General features: G+C 33.2%; 1 protein-coding gene, 1 long non-coding RNA gene and 1 other non-coding gene across 6 annotated transcripts in view; 1 reads left to right on the top strand and 2 right to left on the bottom strand.

Annotated features, from left to right (window-relative positions):
• Window positions 1–2,101: 2,101 nt before the first annotated feature.
• On the top strand, window positions 2,102–6,357 carry LOC136061502 (uncharacterized). Of its 2 annotated transcripts, none has more exons than XM_065773528.1 (6): window positions 2,102–2,230; window positions 2,480–2,551; window positions 2,728–2,973; window positions 5,175–5,290; window positions 5,431–5,529; window positions 5,963–6,357. In XM_065773528.1, exons 1-6 carry the CDS (start codon window positions 2,168–2,170, stop codon window positions 6,111–6,113), a joined length of 747 nt encoding a protein of 248 aa, XP_065629600.1. In that variant the 5' UTR covers window positions 2,102–2,167; the 3' UTR covers window positions 6,114–6,357. The 2 variants fall into 2 exon arrangements, with proteins under 2 accessions (XP_065629600.1, XP_065629601.1); XM_065773529.1 differs by lacking the exon at window positions 2,102–2,230 and adding an exon at window positions 2,277–2,383.
• A 215-nt stretch (window positions 6,358–6,572) lies between these two features.
• On the bottom strand, window positions 6,573–11,129 carry LOC112020655 (uncharacterized). Its single transcript, XR_002883802.2, has 2 exons — window positions 10,777–11,129; window positions 6,573–8,636 (listed from the first exon to the last, which is right to left on the bottom strand). It is a non-coding gene; the product is annotated as an uncharacterized LOC112020655 (long non-coding RNA).
• A 4,489-nt stretch (window positions 11,130–15,618) lies between these two features.
• The window catches only part of LOC112007533 (uncharacterized), a 14,018-nt gene continuing 7,866 nt past the window's right edge, over window positions 15,619–21,770 (bottom strand). The window contains exons 2-6 of one of the 3 annotated variants that reach the window (XR_010628990.1): window positions 18,423–18,531; window positions 17,607–17,880; window positions 17,426–17,498; window positions 17,217–17,323; window positions 15,619–15,727 (exon numbers count right to left, since the gene is read on the bottom strand). This is a non-coding gene — a transcript (uncharacterized LOC112007533). The remainder of the gene's footprint in view (window positions 15,728–17,216; window positions 17,324–17,425; window positions 17,499–17,606; window positions 17,881–18,422; window positions 18,532–21,770) is intronic. The other 2 variants (XR_010628989.1, XR_010628988.1) reach the window with 2 other exon arrangements.

Raw genomic sequence — 21,770 nt, 5'->3', positions numbered from 1 at the left:
AAATCTTACTTAGTTTTTTGCGTAGATTCCAATTTTGGATTCCATTTCTTCATTTGAAGCTCCAAAATTTGTCAATTGCCATATTCTTCATTGTGGTTTCTTCAAAGGCAATCTTGAAGGCATCTCCAAGGGATCTTCTCATGCATATCTAACCTCAAGCCTTCATCGAGTTTCCACCTTGTGTTTGAGGGAGGGTGTTAGAGATATATTAGACATATTAGCACAATGTAATAGGCCCAAGTCAACTCCTACTTGTACTAGTAGTCTAGGGTTTAGTCATCTATATATACTCATATTAGGGTTCATAATAACACAGATTATTGTACTACACTCTTATACAATAAAAACATAGCACTTAGGGGATTCTTTCATGGATGTAGGCCGACAAGGCTGAGCCATGTAACCCTCGTATTCTCAGTGTCCTATTCTATGCTTCCCCTTCCGCATCCACTCTAGCATATATAACATAGTATAACACATCACATTACTAATAATATATTTAACACTTAAAATTAGAAGGAAAAAAAAATAAAAAAAAAAATAATAAAAAGAGCAATTTAAGGAGCTCAAGCTTGACCACACTACAGATGAGCTACTATATGTTCCAGCAAGGACAAAGCATGCTCAATATCTAACAAGCATGTATTGTACAAACTACACACGCCTGTACATGTTCCCTATTTTAAATGATAACCAAATACAAGGCATCTAAATGTATTTCTAAGGTTCAAGTTGAAGACCCCCACAAAGTTGATAGGAAGGCCGGCCAAAAGGACTATGGTGAAAGTTGTGTAACATGATGTTGCCTTATAAGTTTGACTTAACAAATTTTAGACCAGGTTGGACTTACAGTGATGATGCCTTCATTCCTTTCTATGTGTGTCTAATTTGTTATCCTTACTAGGCACATTACTAAAGTCATAAGGATGAGTGTACATTTGGATAACGCTTATTTTGCTGAAAATTAAAAACTTATTACTGAAAATACTGTAGCCAAATATTTTTTATTGCTGTAAATTACTATTCATGCGTTTTTATCACTTGGTAGCCCATGAACAATGCCATGGACTAGCCAAAAAAAAAAACGCAATCTACACAAACGCAGCCGCAGTTGCTACACAAACGCACCCTAAGTGTAATGAGAGTCAACTGATCACTGAAATAGCTTTGCCTAGCTGAAAAGTAGTTTTTTTTTTTATTATTATTTTTTTTTAATATGTCTCTATTTATTTGAGTGCCTTTCTATTTTTTATTTTCTTTTGAGAGGCATTGAGTAGAGTTGGATATTGCAGCTGCTTCGAATGTACTGATGATATTAACTTGAAGTCTGATCACCTCTGTCCAACATTCAGTTGATCTATTCTAATATTCTTTATTTAACTTGAGGCAAGGCCCAATTGCTACATCTTGCAAAAAAAAAAAAAAAAATTCTGAGTTAACTGCAGTTACGGGGGGGGGGGGAGAGGGGAGAGGATAGGAAACAACTAAAACTTTCTTGCTTGTGTGTTTTCTGTGAGTATCTGTTAAACATGACTGGTACCACTAGCCATTTGATATCTCTTGATGAGTTATGTATTTTTTCTACAATGGTTGCCTTTGTCCTTGTTTTTACCAATGGTATGGAATGACACTCAACATTAATGTATATTATAGAAACATCTGTGCAAAATGCATGGAATACTTCTTGCATGAAAGCATGAAATTTCTTTTTGACCACTTCATCATATGTTTTTACTATGTTTCATGAGAGCTTTTGCATATTACACTGTGCTGTGACTTGGCCATGGCATGTTCATTTATGAAAGCTGATTTTTTTAATCAATTTATTCTATGAAAGAAAGCCTTACTCAAAATATTTGTGTTCTGCTGCACCGATTTTGTTTTTGCTAGTCTGTTTTTTCTGGGCATTACATCATGTTTATTAATTTAATAGAATGTCAACCTCAATGTGTCTATGCCAATCCACATATCACACTCACTTCTCTGTCAAATGAAAAAATTACCATTGAAAATTCATTTCTTGCTTTCTATATTCTTACTCTTGTGTTTTGGTGATTGAAAATCATCCAACATTGGCTCCAATTGCTGAAGATTCATATCAATTTAAGCAATTGTAGACTGTAGAGCTTTTTCAACTTTCTAATACAAATTTGTTACCTTGAATTTGATGCAGGAACTACTTTATTTGTATGGATTTGTCATTGATAATAATCCCGATGACTATCTCATGGTAATGCCATAAAAGCGACATGTGGCTCTTGTTAATTAAGTTCTTTCAATTTATTGTGGTGATACCATTTCAAACTCAACTTGAAGAAATTTTATCTCAACCATTTGGTTTGGTGTTGTCTATGTGGATCCTCCTTGTGTTCTTTTGCTCTATGTACGGCCATGTATAGTATTAAATCTCAAATTTGCAAATTATTATGAGCTATCAAGACTTGGTGCATAGATCATTAATGTCTTGATGACTACACAGGTCCATTACCCCATGGAGGCAATCCAAAGTGTTCCCTTTTCTGATTCAAAGGTCCAGCTGCTTGAAGCACAGGTCGGGTATAATCCTTTCTTGATTTTGTGGTATATGGTTTCACATTAATATATCATCTGTATGACTCGTCAATTTTTAAGTGGATGCATCATCCACAGAAAGTGCTCTTCCAGACTGCTTTAATTATCCTCCAAAATAGAATTTGCCTTATCAACAAGTCTAGTTTGTGATTACAGAAGGCTGAACTGAGGTGTCTTTTGCCTAGAAGTTTGCTGGATCGTGGATTTTTTTCAGAATGCACAGCAAAAATTGAAGGGAATGATAAATGTGAGGATCAAGTTCGCAGTCACAGTTGGAGTGGTCAGCGCAAGATGCCCTCTTACTTAAACAAGCTGGTTTTTCCCGATAACTTTTTAACTGCCTTGAGGACCATAGCCTTGCAGGAAGATGAGATTTTTCAGGTTTCATCGATGCTGGAAGAGGTGCGATTTCTTTAATATAATTTTTCCTTCCACTGGATACCTGACCTTCTTATACCTCTGGCTAAGTGGATATAATTAGCTTTCCAGCTATGCTCCTTTGTCAAGAATCTTCAATATTATCAGTAAAAAAAAAAAAAAAATTCAATATTACGAATGCAGTTGATAAAATTAGGAATTCCCTTAATAGATTTACAATTTAAGACACGAATACCTTGTTTAGGTCACTTTGGGGCATACTTGGTTCTATGTCTCCTAAACTTATAATTATATTGGGATTAGTTTATCCTTGCTCTGCCTGGGCAAATGTTGAGTAGTGTTTTGTAAAGTGAAGATCAAACCATAGGGGAAATGGAACCCTACAATATGGACAAAGTTTGGCTAATGGCTACAACTCCAAACAATATATTTTTATTGGATGTGAATTTTAACAAATACACCATTAGATAACATTTTCTTCTTGTATCTTACATACTTGCAAAATTTCCAAAATCAAAGATCAATAGCTATGTCATCAATCGGATGTTTAAATTTCAAGTTTCTGTAATCTGAAATTATGCATAAAAAATAAGTTTATGGATTAAATAATAAATAACATTCAATTGACACAAAATTTGACATGTGTGTAAAGAACATGCAATCCAGCTATTAGGTTTTCAAAATATGTAACCATGTTAATTTTTTTAGTAGGAGTTGCTGCCATTGTTTGTAGCCAAACATTGTCCCTGCAATATTAAGCCACTTTGGGGAAATATTCTTAATTGTAAGGTATAGGCTATGAAAGATGACTTTTAAACGTGGAGTTGTATCAGGATATGATTAGATAACCCTTTCTTTTCTGTGTTGAATTGATTAGTAGAGTTCAATAAAGAGAAGAGCAGATTGAAGTGGTAAAAGAAGTCCTGCAATTAAAGTTTCCAACTGCTGTTCAGCACAAAGTTATGAGAAAACTGAAAGTAGAAAAACTTGGTAGACTCCGTTGTGTATATAATACATTACTCTATCTTTCATGTTGAGAACATAGTAATATTTTTGGAAAATAGAATGCACAATTAGAGGTGAAATTTAAGGATCCTTGTAGTAAATTGTATATATAATTAGTATAAAATATCATTGGATTCTAATATTACTATTTAGGGTCTGTTTGAGATCTACTTATTTTGCTAAAACTAAATTTTTTTTGTTAAAACTACTGTAGATAAAAGTAAAAGTTAGCTAAAATAGTACAGTATGACCTATAAAGAGTACTAAAAAGTGCAGTGGGGCTCATGAATAGTACTAAAAATAAGTTAAATAGTAAAATAAGTTGGCTTTTTAATTGTTAGCCAAACGCACACTTAGTTGGAAATTAGAACTTGTTCGGTTTAACCATGACCTGTACTGATATTGGACAAAATATTGGAGGACTTCCGAAACTCTAAATTATGAACAGATGAAGTGAGACCTAGCATTTTTTTTTTTTATATTATCAATTTACATTTTTCTTTTCCTAAGTTCATCACTTGTGCTTTTATTTTCTTAAAAGTGATTTGTTCTAGAAGTGTCATAGATAGTTTGATGATGAGTGAAGTTATAATTTTATCTGCTGACTGCCTTGAAAAGATAAATGTTAAATGATAACATATGTTGAGATATTTTTGGTGGTGAATTGAAGGGATTGAAATCCTTTCATTTGCGATTAAAATTTTCACAAATCTAATGGTTTACTACTTTTTTTAAAAAAAAAATCTCATTCCATCATATGAGAAATGATAATTGAGTTTAAGTGATACTTATTAAAAAAAAAAAAAATTGAGTTTAAATGATATGACACCACTATGCTTTTAGATTCTTGAAGAGCTAAATCTTTGTTGTAATATGGACCCTCTCTGTTTTAATAACAAATAGAGAGGATCCTAAAACAAATTGAATGTGGTGTAATAACTTTTGGTCATCTTAATATGATTGTTTATACCATAAACTATTTTTCAAAAAACATGCAAATGTCAATATAAGCAATCTCCTCAAACTGCTTTATCAAAAGATAATTTGCAAATCTTTGTGCTTTGGTGATAGTTTTACTTTTTATAAATTGTTGTTATATATTCATATTGACAGAAATTTGTTATTTTAGAGCCAAAGGAATCCTCCCCTGGTTCAATCTTTTAATTTATTTTTTCCTCTAGTTCTTGACCCTTAGTTGAAGCTATTGTTTTTTCGTGAAGCTTGTTGGATCTGGTGGGGAGAGGCAACCATCTGACACAGAAGTCCGTGCAGCAGTATGGGAGGCTTGTGGCGATTCTGGAGCTCTACAATTGCTTGTTGATCTTCTCCAGATGAAGTAAACCCTGGAGTCTTTATCTTTTAAATATTAATTTGCTGATAACTCCAGCATTGTAAATATGACTAGTATTTAGTTGTATTTAATTTATCACCCGCTTGCTTTAACTTGCCTGAGACTATGATTTCTCTGTATTCCAGAATGGTAGATCTTGAAGAGAATTCTGGAGCGGAGAACTGTGACATTGAACTTCTTAAAGAAGTCAATACTGCTGAAAGCCAGGAGCCGCAAACACCAATGTATGAAAAAATTTGAATTAACATCTTTTTGACTTGATGAATGTCTTCTAAGTTGTCAATGAAGTCTAACTTAAATGGCAGGTCCTTCTACCATAAATTTGGGTGGAGGGTACTTACAAAGAAAATAAAATTGAGTTAAAAGTGAGGTTGTGGGTACAGAACTCTGTGTGCGCGCACAAGAAAAACACTAATTTTTAATACTTAGATATGCTAAAGCAGGAAATGCACCAATGACCTTAAATAATAAGTTTCAATGCTAATCATATGTAGTAATTTAAAAATGACCAAATTCTCAAGGTGAAAGAATGTTGAAAATTCAATTTAGGCCTTATTTGTTTGCTGAATATCCAACTAGAAATGCATTCATTAACCTTCATCCGTTTGATCTTTTTTTGATGTATCTAATGTACTTTTCTTGTGCATGCCTCTGCAGCAAAGAGACAGATGGCTTAACCCAACAGAAGTTGAGGAGTAAAAACAGGAGGTCTAGTATAATATATAGACGAGGGCAAAAGCAACTGACTCGTTTATTTCTGATGGAAGCAGAGCACGCATTGCAATTAGCACTTAGTGAAAGAAACTAGATGTTAATCAATTTCCACATATTGTATAAGAAACGAGAGTTTCACGGCTTTTATTTATTTATTTTAATGTGCCTCTGACAATTGTCTCAAGATGGAGTCTTAGCACCTTGCAATTACTCTTTCTTCTTCTTTTCTGATTCAATAAGTTTTAAGGGACAAAGTTTTCAAAGTTTTACAGCTGAGTTGAAATTATTGTTTATAGGAGTTTCTTGATTATTATTATTAATACTGGAATTTGTGTTAACTTTGTATTTTTTATTTCCAATTTTTATTATTGACCTCTTTTTTCTAGTCAAATATTTTCATTTTAATCACAAATGTTATATTTGTGCTAGCATTTGATTTTAGTGTTTGAAAAAGACAGGACATTAAAACAGAGACAAAACAATACAATAAATGAGCGCTGCTAGTGAGGGTGAGGTGTGCACTGTGCAGTGGTGCTACAGTGTACTCAACCTGTTGAATCAAACAAGAAAAATAGAATTCTCACGCTGTCTTGGCAGGTTCAACAAAAATTAATAAGCAAAACAGCATTACACTGTACATCACGTTGTTTTTTTTTTTTTTTTTTTAAAAAAAAAAAAAAAAAAAAGAAAGAAAGAAAGAAAAGATATTTTCATGTTGCTGGACTTTCGACTTGCAATTGCTGGACCGGGCCTATGAACGGTGTGGCATAGATTCTTGAGCTATTACTTCTCTTACGAGAAACTCATGCTGCTTAATTAAGCACTTGAGACACTTGCTGAGGTCTTGACCGTTGGTCTATCCTTCAGATCTTCTTCCATGCATCATTTTTGCAAATGAACTACTCTATCGTCAAATGGGATTTTGTCTTCTTCTTTGCTCCAAGAAATGTTTTAATTTTCTTGAAAGTTTTTGAAACTTTAGCTTTGCCCTTTACCAACACACTGGCATTCTTGCTTGGCATTATTTCCTCCCTCCCTCTATCCCTTGCTTTCTCTCCTTTTCTTCCTCTCAACTCATACAAACTCATAGCAGAACGAAGAAAATCGTATGTTATAATGGATGATGACATATTGCGATTTGTCAAAACGGAGTGAACATGAAGTCGTCCAAGCTCTAGTAAGCATTGATAACATATCAGCATTTAAGCTGAGGCTTAATCAACCAAACAAGCCATCTTCAAGAATTACTCCGTTTCAGCCATCATACCGTATCTTAAAATTGGTTGAAATGGGTGATAAGGAACGAGCATCCAAGATTCACTTCTTGGAAAAAGAAAGCAGAGAAAACGTTTCTATAGCTACCGAAGGCTCAAATATTTTAAAGATACATGTGTGTTTCCCAACCGACAAAGGTTTTGCGATTATCCTTTCAAGTGCCAATTTTCATTATTTGTGCTAAGAAACTACCGGACTTTTCGCAATGAATTTGAAGAATTCATAGCTGCCTTTAAAAACCTTGTGTGACGGTACACCCATCATGGCTCTGTTAAAACTTTGAGAGCATCAACAGAGTCATGGTGGGCGCACCGTACATGAATGTCACACAAAGTTTTTAATATTTCTCTAAGAATGAAGGGCAGCCATGGGTTCTTCAAATCCATTGTGAAAAAAGCCCAGTAGTTTCTTAGCACAAACAATAAAAACCAACAACTTGTAAGTATAACTGCAAAACCTTTATCAGTTGGAAAACACACATGCACCTTCAAAATATTTGACCCTTTAGTAGCCATAAAATCGTTTTCTCTGAATTCTTTTTCCTAGAAATGAATCCTTGATGCTCATTCCTTATCACCAGTTTCAACCAATTTTAAGATACGGTACAATGGCTGAAACGGAGTAATACTTGAAAATGGCTTATTTGGTTGATTAAAACTTAGCTTAAATGATGAGATGCTATCAATACTTACAAGAACTTGGACGACTTCATAAGAGTTCACTCCGTTTTTGACATATCGCAATATGTCATCCTTCATTATAACATATGGTTCTCTTCGTTCTGCTATGAGTTTGTATGAGTTGAGAGGGAGAAAAAGAGAGAGAGCAAGGCATAGAGGGAGGGAGGAAATAAGAGAATTGTGAGCGAGAGAGCGAAAGGTTAATCTGAGTGAGTAAGGGTCCGTTTGGTTTCCCCATCACTCAGTTTTCTTAACTCAGTTTTCAAAATTCATAACTAAAACTCAAAACTCATCACTCATAACTCAAATCCCACTTCCACTGAAAAACCCCAAAACTCTTGTTTGGTTTAAAAACTCAATCACATATCTCATCTTTTTACTTCAACTTTTTGCCAAAGCTGTGGACCCGACCCACTGACGTTACACAGTGGTGAAACGGTTTCTTACCCGTGTGAACATACTTTTCTTCTTTTCTTTTTTTTCCTCTCCCTCATTTTATCCCATCAGAAAACAACGTTCTTCTTCCCTCGCCTCCCACATCAACGCACAAGCACAACAGAACAGATCCCCTTTTTCTTTTTGATCTTCCTTCATTTTTTAATTCAGTTTCTTACCCACAATACCCATTTAACACACCTCTTTCTAAACCAAGTAATAGGACCCTACAGGAATAGCATATCTCAATTAGTTATAGGACCACATAAAGTGTTCAGCTAAAATATTCTCAAAGACTGCTGCAAGTGCAAGGTATGGTGAATGCATGTTTTATATATTTATATACAAGAATTGCTAAATGGCACTAGCATTACATAGGTGCAGAATTTCAGCCACAGATTGTTACCTGAGATTGAACATAGGCAATGAGTGGGAATAAATGACAACTCAATAGCTATGTTGAAACCAAACCAAACACTCACATTAGCTACATAAGTTTAAGTCTTGTTTTGTTAATGGTTTAATTTCAGTCTTTACTAAAAACTGTGAACTCAAGCAGTTATCCTCAGTCATGAGGAAGATGGTCCAACCACTAAAGCAACACTGCTATTCACGACAAATATTCCAATTGCAAACTAAAATTTAGTGAGATGGATTCATGGGGCACGTAAATTTGGGACCCCTTGTACTGGCTAATTTGGCATTATGATGATTTATAAGCAATTCTACTTTCAACTTGCATTTGAGAAGGAAATGGTATATTCTGTCATATGATTGAGAGTATTTAAGACTTTAATGGATTTTGATCATTATCTGTGGGGCCCCTAAGTTTATATTATATTTATGAACATTGCCTTTGAAGCAGAATACATTGCCTTTGAAGCAGAATTGTGTTTTTGAAACAGATTTCTGTGTGTAAAAAAAATAGAGATGATGTTGGCAGTTTGCCTTCTCAGTTTGAAAGTTTAGGACTACAATAGTGAGCTATATGGATAGGACCATCTGATGCATTCTTAGGGGATTTTAGAAACTATTGACTGACCAATGGATAGGACTATATACTTCAAGATCTAGCTCACCACAGAAAGAAGCTACATGGTCTGGTCTCCTGCCACTGGTTGTGTAAAGATCAACTTTGGTTTATGAGCTATGATATCCCTGATTGAAGGGAGACACTATCCACTTATAACATGGTAAATGGCAGCAAGATGGTGTTCTTTACACTAGATATGGGCAAAGAGCTTGTTCAATTACATTTTGAATTGCACAATGTGAATTCAAGCACTAAAGCATATCTGAATCCAACAATGAGCCAACAACTCAGTGAACAAAGTTCAAAGATCAGCCATTTTGAAGGTTAATGAATTCCATTTCTTATTCCAATATTTATATGGTTAGTAAAGAAACAAGTTAACATTACAAATCATAGTTTCTCAAAGTAGGTAATAGAACTCAGTATCATCAAATCATGTTCAACAAAAGCATATATGCCCTATACTTAAAATGTTCTGCTCTAAGCCCTCTGCAGCAGTCAATTTAAACCTAATAAAAGGAGAGAGCTACATCAGGGAGGAGGAATTCTTCTTTCTTCTTAGATAGGCTAAATCCACTAAATAATAATAAAAGGAAAATAAAAAAGGAAAAGAAAAAGAGATAAGTTCCCTTCAATTTTTGAGAGTGAAGATAATCAGTGGGTTTTTATTATTTTTTTAGTTTAACATTTTTTTAATAATTGGTATGTGCTGTAACTGATGTGCAACCAGGGATTTCATCTTATGCTTAAACATATTATCTAGGGCCCAAATCTGAAATTATGATGGAATGTTTAGTACGTCCTGTAATTCTACTTATCCAATAAAGAAAAAAAAAAGTATTTCCTATCAGACCTTAACATCGTGTTCAAGTAGTGAACTCTTTTGACTTCTAGATTGGGGTACTTGTTACTGGTGTGTTCAAGGTTTGATATCTTATTTGTTATAGATGATGAAAGAATCTCAAAAGGCAGGAAAATAAATTAAAAAAATGGAAATTTCAGTTCATCAATTAAACAAATGGGTCACATAAATTCAAGACTCAAAAGGTCTGTACTCTACTAATTTCTTACATGCAATTTCATACCACAAGAAAGAAAGAAAGGCCCACTTCAATAAAACACAAATAATGAAAAGAAAGAGCCAGGTGCAGATCAATAAAACAGAAATTATAAAAAGAAAGAAAGATCGAAGATGAGTCCATGGAGAAAAACCCACTTCAACACACTCACCAGTACCCATGGGCAAAAATCAATAAAACAGAAATTATACCACAATGCCCAAATCATACAATGGTCATAGACAATGGAGAGGGAGATAGAGATATACACCGCACCTGGTAGAAGATCACAGAAATGACTTCAAATGGTTTTTGCAACGGACAGAGCTCTAACTCGCTATTCCGGTTCCGATTCAGATGCAGAGAAATCAGCTGGGTTTCGTGCTTCGGTTTAGATCACTAGAGGCCGAGATTTGATGGAGTAATGAAATGTGAGAGAAAACGGAGAGAGGGAAGTGAGAAAGAGGGAAAATTTTGGCTGAAATATTTTGAGGGAAGGGAGAAATGGTCTTCGCCCAAATTTGCAACAGTAATATCACATGACTCCCCGTGGTACTGGTACACAGTACACTGCAGGTTGAGGCTGTTTCACGCAACCAACACGCGTGGCTGGTCTCCCTTTGTCTCTACCTGTGCACGTCCCACTAAGTACCATTTTTGTCTTCATTCTTTTTTTCTCTTTTATTGAGTTTGGATATTGACTTAAACGTTTGACTCTGTCTTCATTCTGTTTTACCTAACGTGGGATACTTTTTTTTTTTCAAAGAAAATTTTAATTAGGGGTGACAATTTGTGTTTGCGTGTCATGTTAAGCCATAAGTATTTGACTATATAGGTCAATACTAACTCAATAAGTTTATTAAACAAGTTAAGATTTCTTAACTCTGATACGATCCATTTATTAAACGAGTTAGTCGTGTTAACATGTTCATCAGATTTTATTAAAATAAAAAAAAAAAAAAAAAAAAAAAACGAATAGATATTTTTAATATCAAATTGAGAACTAACTAGTAACTGCATCACAAATAATTATTCAAAACTAGAGTATATCTTAATATCACAAATAATCAATCACAATATGTCAAATAAAATAAACTACAACAACTAAGAAGTTTATATACCTAGTGCTTGAAGGGTATATTGGTAAAATGTCATTTAATTAAACATGTTAGATGGGTTAAACAGGTTCTATGGTTTAAAAACTAACCCTACCCGTTTATTAAACGGGTCAGTCATGTCAATCCGAATATGACACGAACCCATTAAGCCTCAATTCATAACTTGCTAATTTTGTTTCGAGTCACGCCGGGTTCGTGGGTCGTGTCTAATTTTGCCACCCCTAATTTTAATATGAGATACTGAAGTTGAAAATAATAAAAGAGTAATTATTAGATGTTTTAAAGTATTGTTGAAGGCATAATTCCATGTTAATATATATATATATATATATATTAATTTTTATATTAAATGGCCTATTTTTAAATTCCTGGATTTCAAAAAACTCTTATCTTAGGTAATTCAGTAGGATAAGAATTCGTTTTGCCATGACAGCATGGTCGATTTAGACTTAACGAAATCAAATCTGTTTAGCTAAGCCGAATGTCAATCTCCATCTTTTGGCGCAAGTCTCCAAAGATTGACATTAGGAATTCATGGCCCTTCAAGTACCACGTTCTCCGCCCCAGCAATGGACCCGTGCTTTGTGGCAAACTCCCCCCTCGCCATGCTTCAAAATCAATTTCAATGGAGCTACTTTTGTTGCTGAAAATAAGTTTGGCATCGGAGTTGTTATTCGAGACTCTCAATGTATGGTCATTGCCTCTCTCTCTCAATTGCTCCCGCATGAATTTCAAGTTGTAGAAATAGAGGCCTTAGCTGCGACGAGAGCTTTGGAGTTTGCTTAGGAGCTGGGTATTGCACATGTAGTTCTAGAGGGTGATTCTAAGGTAGTTATGGATGCTCTTGCTGAGGGGGATGTTTCTTTATCTTCATATGGTCTGTTAATTGCAAATGCAAAATCTTTGTCCCATGATTTCTTTCAATTATTTTACTCTTATGCTGAGAGAGAAAGTACTAAGGTTGCTCATAGTTTAGATAGGCATACTATTGTTGTTTCTGGTTTTATTGTATGGATAAAATTTGTTCCTACATAGGTTGCTTCTGTTCATCGGGCTGATTTTATGGCCTTTCTTAGTTTTAATACAAATTTATTTCTTTTTCTAAATAAAAAAAAAAAAAAACCACACTCCGAGAATTTTAGAGAGAGAGAGATGGAGAATTTTATGCCAAAAAAAAAAAAAATCACTTTAACAACAGTTTATCAAATTTCAATATTCTGTACAAAACATTATGAAACAAAATTTTTGGTTTAAAATGAACATTTGTAAAAAAATTATGAGTTATAGTTGCAAAACAATATTTTAAGTTTTAAAAATGCACTTTTAAATTCCTAAATCACCTAACTAAACAGACCATTTGCGTGTATTTTTTCCTTGATAGTATTTATTTTTCCTACATATTATAGAGCTGATAACTTTCATTCCCACATTTCCATACTCTACAATCAAACAATAAATCCAATCCCTTGATGTCGAATTTGTGCAAGAGCCATGCCATGGCCAATGCTCGGCAGGCCGCATGGGTGGGATTGGGATTGAAAAAGTTTTGTAGAAAATCTTCATAACCTGGGTTCATTCTTAGGGTTTATTTGGAATTCGCTTATTTTGCTAAAATTGAAAATTTTTTACTGAAAATACTATAGATAAAGGTAAAAGTTAGTTGAAATAGTACAGTGAGACCCATGAATAGTACCAAAAAGTGCGGTGAGACCCATGAATAGTAGCAAAAATAAGTTGAATAATAAAATAAGTTGACAAAAAATAAGCTAGTCAAATAGCTTATTTAGCTAAAAAATAAGTGTTCGTTTGGCATGATTAATTTTACCAACTTATTTTCAGTTTATTTTTTATACTATTAATGAGCTTCATTGCACATTTTAGTATTACTTATGGGTCTTACGGTACTGTTTCAGCTAATTTTTATCTTTATCTATCGTATTTTCAGCAAAATAAGTGAGAAAAGTTTAGTCGTGCAATTAGGTCTACACATTATTTAGAAATGGGCTCAAAACAATAATCAAAATTTAAGAAATGAAAGTGGCTAAGCTGAGGTCTAAATCAATTTGCTACAACTAATGAAAAATTAGAAATATAGATAAAAATTTGTCAAAAAAAAAAGAAATATAGATAAAAAGGAAACCACGTGCTATTCAAATTCAAGCAATTTCTCGTCAGGCTGAGGCATTAATGTACTGGTACAATCTTGTCTTGTCGTATTTGCTCTCTATTATCCAATCCAGTACTCATTTTCACGCCTTTTGTATTCCCTTGTCTTCTCTATTCAATTTCAGCATTGCTGTTTACTATTTGCTACCTCAGTCCATATTCGGTGCTGACTACTGAGTGTACTGTCAACTGTGTGCATGCTACAGTGCACGCCTCTACAAACAAATAAGCTCAGATTGTATCATTTTTTGTTCTCACTCTTCTACTTTTCTCTCTTTTTTTCACAAAAAAAAAAAAAAAAAAAAATGCTAGCAATAACTAATCATTGCACCAATAAACAACCTTAGTGAGTTTTATCGAAAATATTTACCAATTAGTTGAAAAGAATAACCATTAGGAAATATTAGGTGATATTCAGCTAAACAAATAATATAATTTTCATCATTCTTTTCTTTTTTTAACAACGCTATGTTATACAATAAAAACCAATTGTTATGTGTCTGTGTCAATCGAAAAAATATTATATTGTATTTCGATGCATTATTTTCAATATTTGTTGCTAAAAAAACCAAGTATATCAATATGATTTAATAGTTAGAAAATTATATGGTGTCATCAAATAATTGGTGGAATATTTAAATTGCAATTTTAACAATTTATAATTACATACAAAATGTGAAAATAGAGAGTAAAAAGAATTAAAATGATTCCTAATGAAGAAAAAATTGACCGATACGTTTTTAGCAAGAACAACAAGAAGGGGCAGCATGATAGCAAACCCTTTATTAGTTGGAAAAGAGGCATGCACCTTAGGATCTTAGAGCCTACAATAGCCATTGATAGGTTATCTTGGCATTCTTTTGCCAAAGATTGGATCTTGGATACACTGAGGTTGTCAAAATCAGGAGCCTATGTAGGTTCGTGGGAGGTAGGTGGGATCGTAGATCATAGGATCGGATCGTGGGAGGTAGGTGGGATCGTAGATCATAGGATCGGATCGTGGATTGTAAGATTCTACATTATTTGAGAAAAAAACAAAAAATACACACATTGGTATATTAAATAATCACATAAATTATACATTCATTTATTAAAAAAAAAAAAAAAACCAAATATTTGATCCATTTGATGTAATTACTCCATACAACACTACATTTATTTGCAAGTGTTAAATATTAGCATTGATACACTATGTTGAATATACTAGTATGGATGCGGAAGTGGAAGCATAAAGTATAGAACACACAATAACATACGAGGGCTACAAGGTTCAGCCTAATGGTCCACATTCATGGAGGAAGCCCAGGGCTACATTAATAATATATTAGAGTGTAGTATAAATCCTATGTTATAATGAACTATAACATGTGTATATATAGTAGACTAAACCCTAGATTAATAAACTTCTAGTACAAGTAGAGGACTTGGCTTGCACACAAAATAGAATTATGCTTAAAGAGGTCAAAAACTCAAAACGTGACACTCTATTGTGATGTTATTTCTTATTTGGGTTCAATTGATACTCTATCTCTCTACATTAGAATAGTAAAACTTGGTCTATTGGGAAGCTATTTTTTTATTTGGGTTCAACTGAGCCGTCTGTCAAGTTAATNTAAAAAAAAAACCCAATTAGAAAAGCTTAGCAAAAAAACAGTAATGTAATACAAATATTTGAATACCCGTGAGACATTGACGAGGTGGCTGAAGTTGTCAACGATGCTGCCAATGTCGGTTTCGACTCTTTGTAGTAATGCTTTCTGCTTCTGAGCCGCCGCTGCCGCTGCTGCCGCGGTGGGTCCACTTCCGCCACCGCTGCTCCCACTTCCGCCTTTATTCATTCTCTCTCTCTCTCTGGGCACTCTCACAGATACAAATGAAAGCCTGAAATGGCTAACTTGGGCCCAATTCTGTCTCAGCCCAGAAAAGACAAATAGAGGTTAGGCCTAGAAGAAATACAAAATCGACAGCAAAAAGAACGACATTAGAGTGGAAGGGACGATTTCGACCTAGGCAGTGGATAGAGAGAGAGAGAGAGAAACGGAGTCAATGAAATATATTCACAATCCATGAAAAGATTACAATTTTTCACATTAAATTAAAGAACCTAAAATAAGAAAAAGTATAGACCTTTTACATCCACATCCGGATGCTAAATCTCATCTTATTTTACAATCTCAAAAAGCTACTTTATCTATTATACCATCCCATTTTACAATACACCCAACATCCCAAAATCTATATCTCATCCTTTTATTAAAATATTATTTTTTTAATCTTTCTTTATTATTACTTTTCCAACTACCATTTTTTTGTTGTTTCAAATTCAACTGCTTTTTCAAACGGTTGGAATGTCCCTGCCAAATTTTTTTTCTACACACACACACACGTTGGAATGTCCCTGCCAAATTTTTTTTCTAACACACACACACACACACACAGAACCTGCCTGCCACAATGTCCCTGCCAAATTTTTTTCTAACACACACACACACACACACACACACACACCCTGCCTGCCACACACACCTGCCAAATTTTTTTTCTTTTCAAGTTCTTTCCAACACACACACACACACACACACACACACAGAACCTGCCTGCCACACACACCTGCCAAATTTTTTTTCTTTTCAAGTTCTTTCCAACACACACACACACACACACACACACACACACGTTCTCTGCCTGCCACACACAGCTGCCAAATATTTTTTTCTTTTTCATTTCAAGTTCTTTCCAACACACACACAGAGAACCTGCCTGCCAATACAACCTGCCAAATTTTTTTCACACACACACACACACACACACAGAACCTGCCTGCCAATACAACCTGCCAAATTTACACACACACACACACACACACACATCCTTCCAGTTTTTTTTCTTTTCAATTTCTTTCTAACTATTTCAACAACCACAGAACCTGCCAATTTCTTTCCAACTATTTCAACAACCACACACAGAGAACCTACCAATTTTTCATTTTTTTTGAGAAAGAACTTGCCAAATATCAATTTACTCAAACTTGCTAACTTTAAAAATCCACATACATACATAAAAATGCAACCTGCCAAATATCAATGTACTCAACCTACCAACTCAAAAAATCTACATACATATATATACATACAACCTGCCAATTTTTAAAACGTGCAACTATTGAAGCTTCAACATATAAAACGTGCCATTGTCATAGAATCGAAACTGGGTACACTAAATGTTTCCAAATCAATCCACAAGGAAACACACAACATGCAACTATTGAACTATTGTATTGGGTTTTTTTTTTTTTTTTGGCATTAATTCTAAATGTTTATCTTAACAACTAAAAGAAATTCACAAATGCATTTTTATATATGACTCTTAAAAGAACAGAACCCAAAACAAAATAAAGGATGCAAAGCAATTGAACAAAAGTAGGAAACATACTGGAGCGGAGTTCAGAGTCACCGAAAGAATCCAAAGAAATAAGAGCGAAAATTATTGGACGCCCAATAAGAGCAAGAATGTTGGCCTCCAATCTCAGACAGCAGAATCTGATTAAAACAAAAAAGAAAAAGAAAAGTGTTAGATCCACGTATAGAAATATAATACTATATATAATATACAAAGAAAGAGTGAGAGCTATATATACATACCCATGAAATGAAATGAATGAATTGGGTCCCCAAAAGAAGGCTTCGGATGGAACTCTGAAATGGGTCCCCACCTCTGCAAACATCAACAACCATTCTTAGATCAAAACCCAAACACAAACACAAGCTGAATCCCCATTTTTTATTGCAGAAACACAAACACAAACACAAACACAAAACCCACCTAGTAAATTGCTTTGATTTTGATTTTGATTTGATTTGAGAGACCGATGGAGCTTCGTGAAGAGATTTTGCAAACAAATCGGTGAATCCAAACCGATTTGATTTGAGAGACCGATGGGACGAGTGAATCGGTGATTTTGATGAGTGAATCGGTGAATCCAAACCGATTTATGAGAGGACTGAATCGGTAAAGGGGATCGGATCACGGAGACAGAGAGAACGGAGAAAGAGAAGCACCCATAACTGATCGGAGAGAGAGGGGCAAAGTAATGGGTCTGAAGATATCACACAGCAGAGGAGACAGAGAGAACGGAGAAAGAGAGACCGAAGAAAGAGAAAATAATGAGAAATAATAAAGAGCGTGAGAGATATTCCCGGGAAAAAACATTAAAATATTTTTTTTTTTATAAGATTCAGCTACAGTACCATCTTACATTTGAGATGGTACTGTAGCTAAATCTCATTTTTTTTTTTTGCATATGGGATTTACCTTCCCGGTTGTTGGTGGATTTTGGGGTTTAAATACCAAATGCTCCTAGCATTTGGCATATACAACCCCCATTGTGGATGCTTAGCGTCTACTTTCCAGATCTCTTATTCAACTCTCTAAAACTTTATAACTTTTCAAAATTTTCATTTACTATGATAATAAAATCCCAAATATTTTGTAATAGTCAGTGAAATATACTCCTCTTCCGTGTAATACTCCAACTAATAAAAAAAATCAACTTTAATATATATTCTGCCTTTGAAAAAAAAAAAAAAAAAAACCCTGAATCTGACTAGAAAAAGAAAAAGAAAAATTAAAATATCTTACACTGTAGTTGCCACCCAAGCCGGACTCAACTCAATGCTTCCAGGCTCCAGCTACAGGTTCCGTCCAGTGCAGGGGTAATCTCCCTCTCTAACTCTGTTTCTCTCCTGCTCTATATTTATGTTTTAGTAAATTTTGAGTAACTGTGCAATTGAAAGGATAACTATGACTATCTACTTGAGTTGTGCTTTACAGGGTGCACTTTAAGTTTTATTAATATTATATTAGTACTAGTTGAAGGTCCGTGTGTTGCACGGTTTTATGTTAAAACTTATAAAATATATATAACTAGTCACCAACCTGTGCAATGCACGGGATAGTTAAATAAAATTGAGATAAAAATGAAGGAAAATAAATAATTTAGTTCATAATAAATGTTCAACTAAAAAATTGGTAAAAATTACAATTAGTTTTAACTTTCTTTGAAATTGAACCTAAAAACAGAACCGTACATATGTGAGGACAATGAAAATGATATCAAAGACATTAAATTCGCAACTACATTAAATTTAAAGAACAAAGACGTTTGTTTCACAGCATTATATTAAATGATTAAAGCCTTTAAAATGAGTGAGGAAGACACGAACTTTTGCAGACCAAGAACAGTGAGTATTTGGTTCACACATTATTTCTGCTTACTTATGCATAACTTTTAATTTCTCACAAACCAAAAAACACAATAAGTAAATAAAGTAAGATTGATCTGTATTTTCTTCTTTACACAACATTCAAAGCAACCTTAAAAATGGTTTGCAAACAACTATCTGGAATTTCCCAGCAAAGCAATTCATTTTATTTCTAATTGAAGAAACAAAAACACAAAGCATAATAAGAAATGAATGTGCTAAAAAAAAACAACTGTTGAAAAAACATGACACTATGGTTATAGTTTTAAAATACAGCATGTGACAGTATTGGCGGTTTTTCTGTAGCGTCTGTCAGAATTTAACCAAAAGGACAGAGATCCAATTAAAAACCACAGGAATAAAAAAAAATCATCCACGCCACAGCAAAGCAATTCGTTGTTATTTCTAATTGAACAAACAATTACAATGTCTGCACCTCTGCTAAGCCTGTCCTAACTGGATTCCAAAAGATAAGTTGCAAAACAACAGGGCTTTGAACATTTACATTCCAAGTTATTTCCAATCGGTCAGTGGGCATGGTTGCCTAAGCCAGAAGGACAATTTCACCTCAACTAATTGGTTATTAATCCCACCTATAGCTTATTTCATAAATTAAAACCTCCCTTAAGCATAAAAATAAGACACAGAAAAAGAAAAACAGTAGGAAGGAAAGTATAAAAAATAAAAGAAACTAGGAAAGTACTTTGGCTTTGTAAAAGACTGACTTTTACATTATATTTTGGAAGTAAAACCGAACAGATGAAAGTTGACCCACAATTCTCTGATTTGCCAAAGCACACTCCATTAAACCCGTGAATTACAAGAACAGCGCAGAGATATAGATGAGACTTAAAGAGTCCATATTCGTATCAATTTTCCTGGGCTTTTCTCTCTCTCTCTCTCTCTCTCTAATTAAAAAAAAATTGCAAAGTTCTACATCTAGATTACAAACCTTTCTTAGGATGCTTGAAATCTTTTTTGACAAACCTGGAAAAAAAAAATCAAGAAAAAAAAAAAAAAAACAACAAAGTACCATATAGATTGCAAAATTGTATGTAAATTTAATAGTCTATGATTGGAATTTACTACGACAACTTACATATATATTGGACAACAAAATAATTAAATTGGATCAAACCATTAACATATGAATTAGATCAACATAAGGAAATTACCCCCTTAAAAAAAAAGAAAACATAAGGAAATTAGCTTAAACAAAAGGCAACAACATAAAATGTATTTAATTGATTATAATAAAAAATTAGAGTAACAAAATACCAACCTAAATGATTGTAGGTAGAAAAATGGAAGCCTAAATAAATTTTTAAAAAAAAATGTATAATAAGTTGGAGAATGAAAAAAATACACCAATTAATGGTGTATATAGATACACTCCAAGTAAAAATCAAATACTCTAAACCCCTTGAAGTTACCTAATCAAGAAATTTAGGTTAATTATATATTAGTTTTTTTTTTTTTAAATAGTTAACGTTATTAGCTAGATTTTTATTAGATTTTTTTTTTTGTTTTGTTTACATTAAAGTTAATACCAAAAAAAAAAAAAAAACTTACTGGAAGCAGTTTTTTTTTTTTTTTAGAGATACACTTACTTTATGATAACAATGAATTAGAGATAAGAATGAATTAGAGTCCTGATTAATCTAATATTAATTTACCTACAATCTTACATGAAGTAGTTTTTATTTTACGCTTACTTTATAATATTTTTTTGATTAATCTAATATTAATCTATACCTACAATCTTACATGAAGCAGAAGTGAAGCAATTATTTATTTCTTTATTTTTTTTAAAGAGATAAACTACTTAATGATAAAAATGAATTAGAGTCCTGGTAGTATACTATTCCTTTTTAGTTCTTTAAAAATCTAAAAATTTAATAAAATTTATGCAATTTGGTGAATTTTTTTTTTTATTAATCGAATACTAATCTATACGTACAATCTTACATGAAGCAGACGTGAAGCAGTTTTTTATTTCTTTATTTTTTTTAAAGAGATAAACTACTGATTTATAAAAATGAATTAGAGTCCTGATAGTATACTATTCCTTTTTAGTTATTTAAAAATATAAAAATTTAATAAAATTTATGCAATTTGGTGAAGTCATGAGGCATAATCACGGTCTTTAAACCCAACTTTTATTATATATAATATGATATATGTACAATATTTTCTATTATATGATTCAACTAAATTTTATTATTATTATTATTACTATTTTGAAGACCAGTTTAGCTAATTGGAACCCACTAGTACTCTATTATTTAATTTCATATTTAGTTTTGATTTTTTGTTTATGATATTTATATTTGATAATAGTGATTTGATTAATTAAATTAAATCATTGTTAAATGCTTGTTTATTAGATATTTATATTTATTGAAGCATATTTTAAGTTTAAAAAGCATTCAAGAATTAAAGTTGTTCAATCCTCCATCCCAAATCGTGAAACTTTAGATATTGAACCTTTTAAAAAGTTCAAAGTGAACTAAAAAGTTTGAATATTGTTTCCTTAGAATGTGATCATAGATTTCAACAACTAATATGAGAATATTTTAATAATCAAGAGTTATGTCACGAAGGTTTGTTCTGGTTAAATTTTATTCAGCCCCCAAACAAAATTTCTTGGCTCCACCATTGGCTAAGGCTAAATGTGTAGCATGTAGAGGTGGCCGCATGTGGCTTCTTTGTAGCTTTTCTCCAT

This window comes from Quercus suber, unplaced genomic scaffold (genome assembly GCF_002906115.3).
Source record: "Quercus suber isolate HL8 unplaced genomic scaffold, Cork oak 2.0 scaffold_76, whole genome shotgun sequence".
Lineage (NCBI taxonomy): Eukaryota > Viridiplantae > Streptophyta > Magnoliopsida > Fagales > Fagaceae > Quercus > Quercus suber.
The sequence above is the reverse complement of the archived record's forward strand: the minus strand, read 5'-3'. Positions and strand labels throughout refer to the sequence as shown.

What these genes read in the sequence shown, in the direction of transcription:
- LOC136061502 (XM_065773528.1), top strand. Translation starts at nt 2,168, where the DNA reads ATGCAGGAACTACTTTATTTGTATGGATTTGTCATTGATAATAATCCC. An exon ending in GTTGATCTTCTCCAGATGAA is followed by an intron (nt 5,291 to 5,430) that starts GTAAACCCTGGA and finishes TCTGTATTCCAG; the next exon opens with AATGGTAGATCTTGAAGAGA. An exon ending in CAGGAGCCGCAAACACCAAT is followed by an intron (nt 5,530 to 5,962) that starts GTATGAAAAAAT and finishes ATGCCTCTGCAG; the next exon opens with CAAAGAGACAGATGGCTTAA.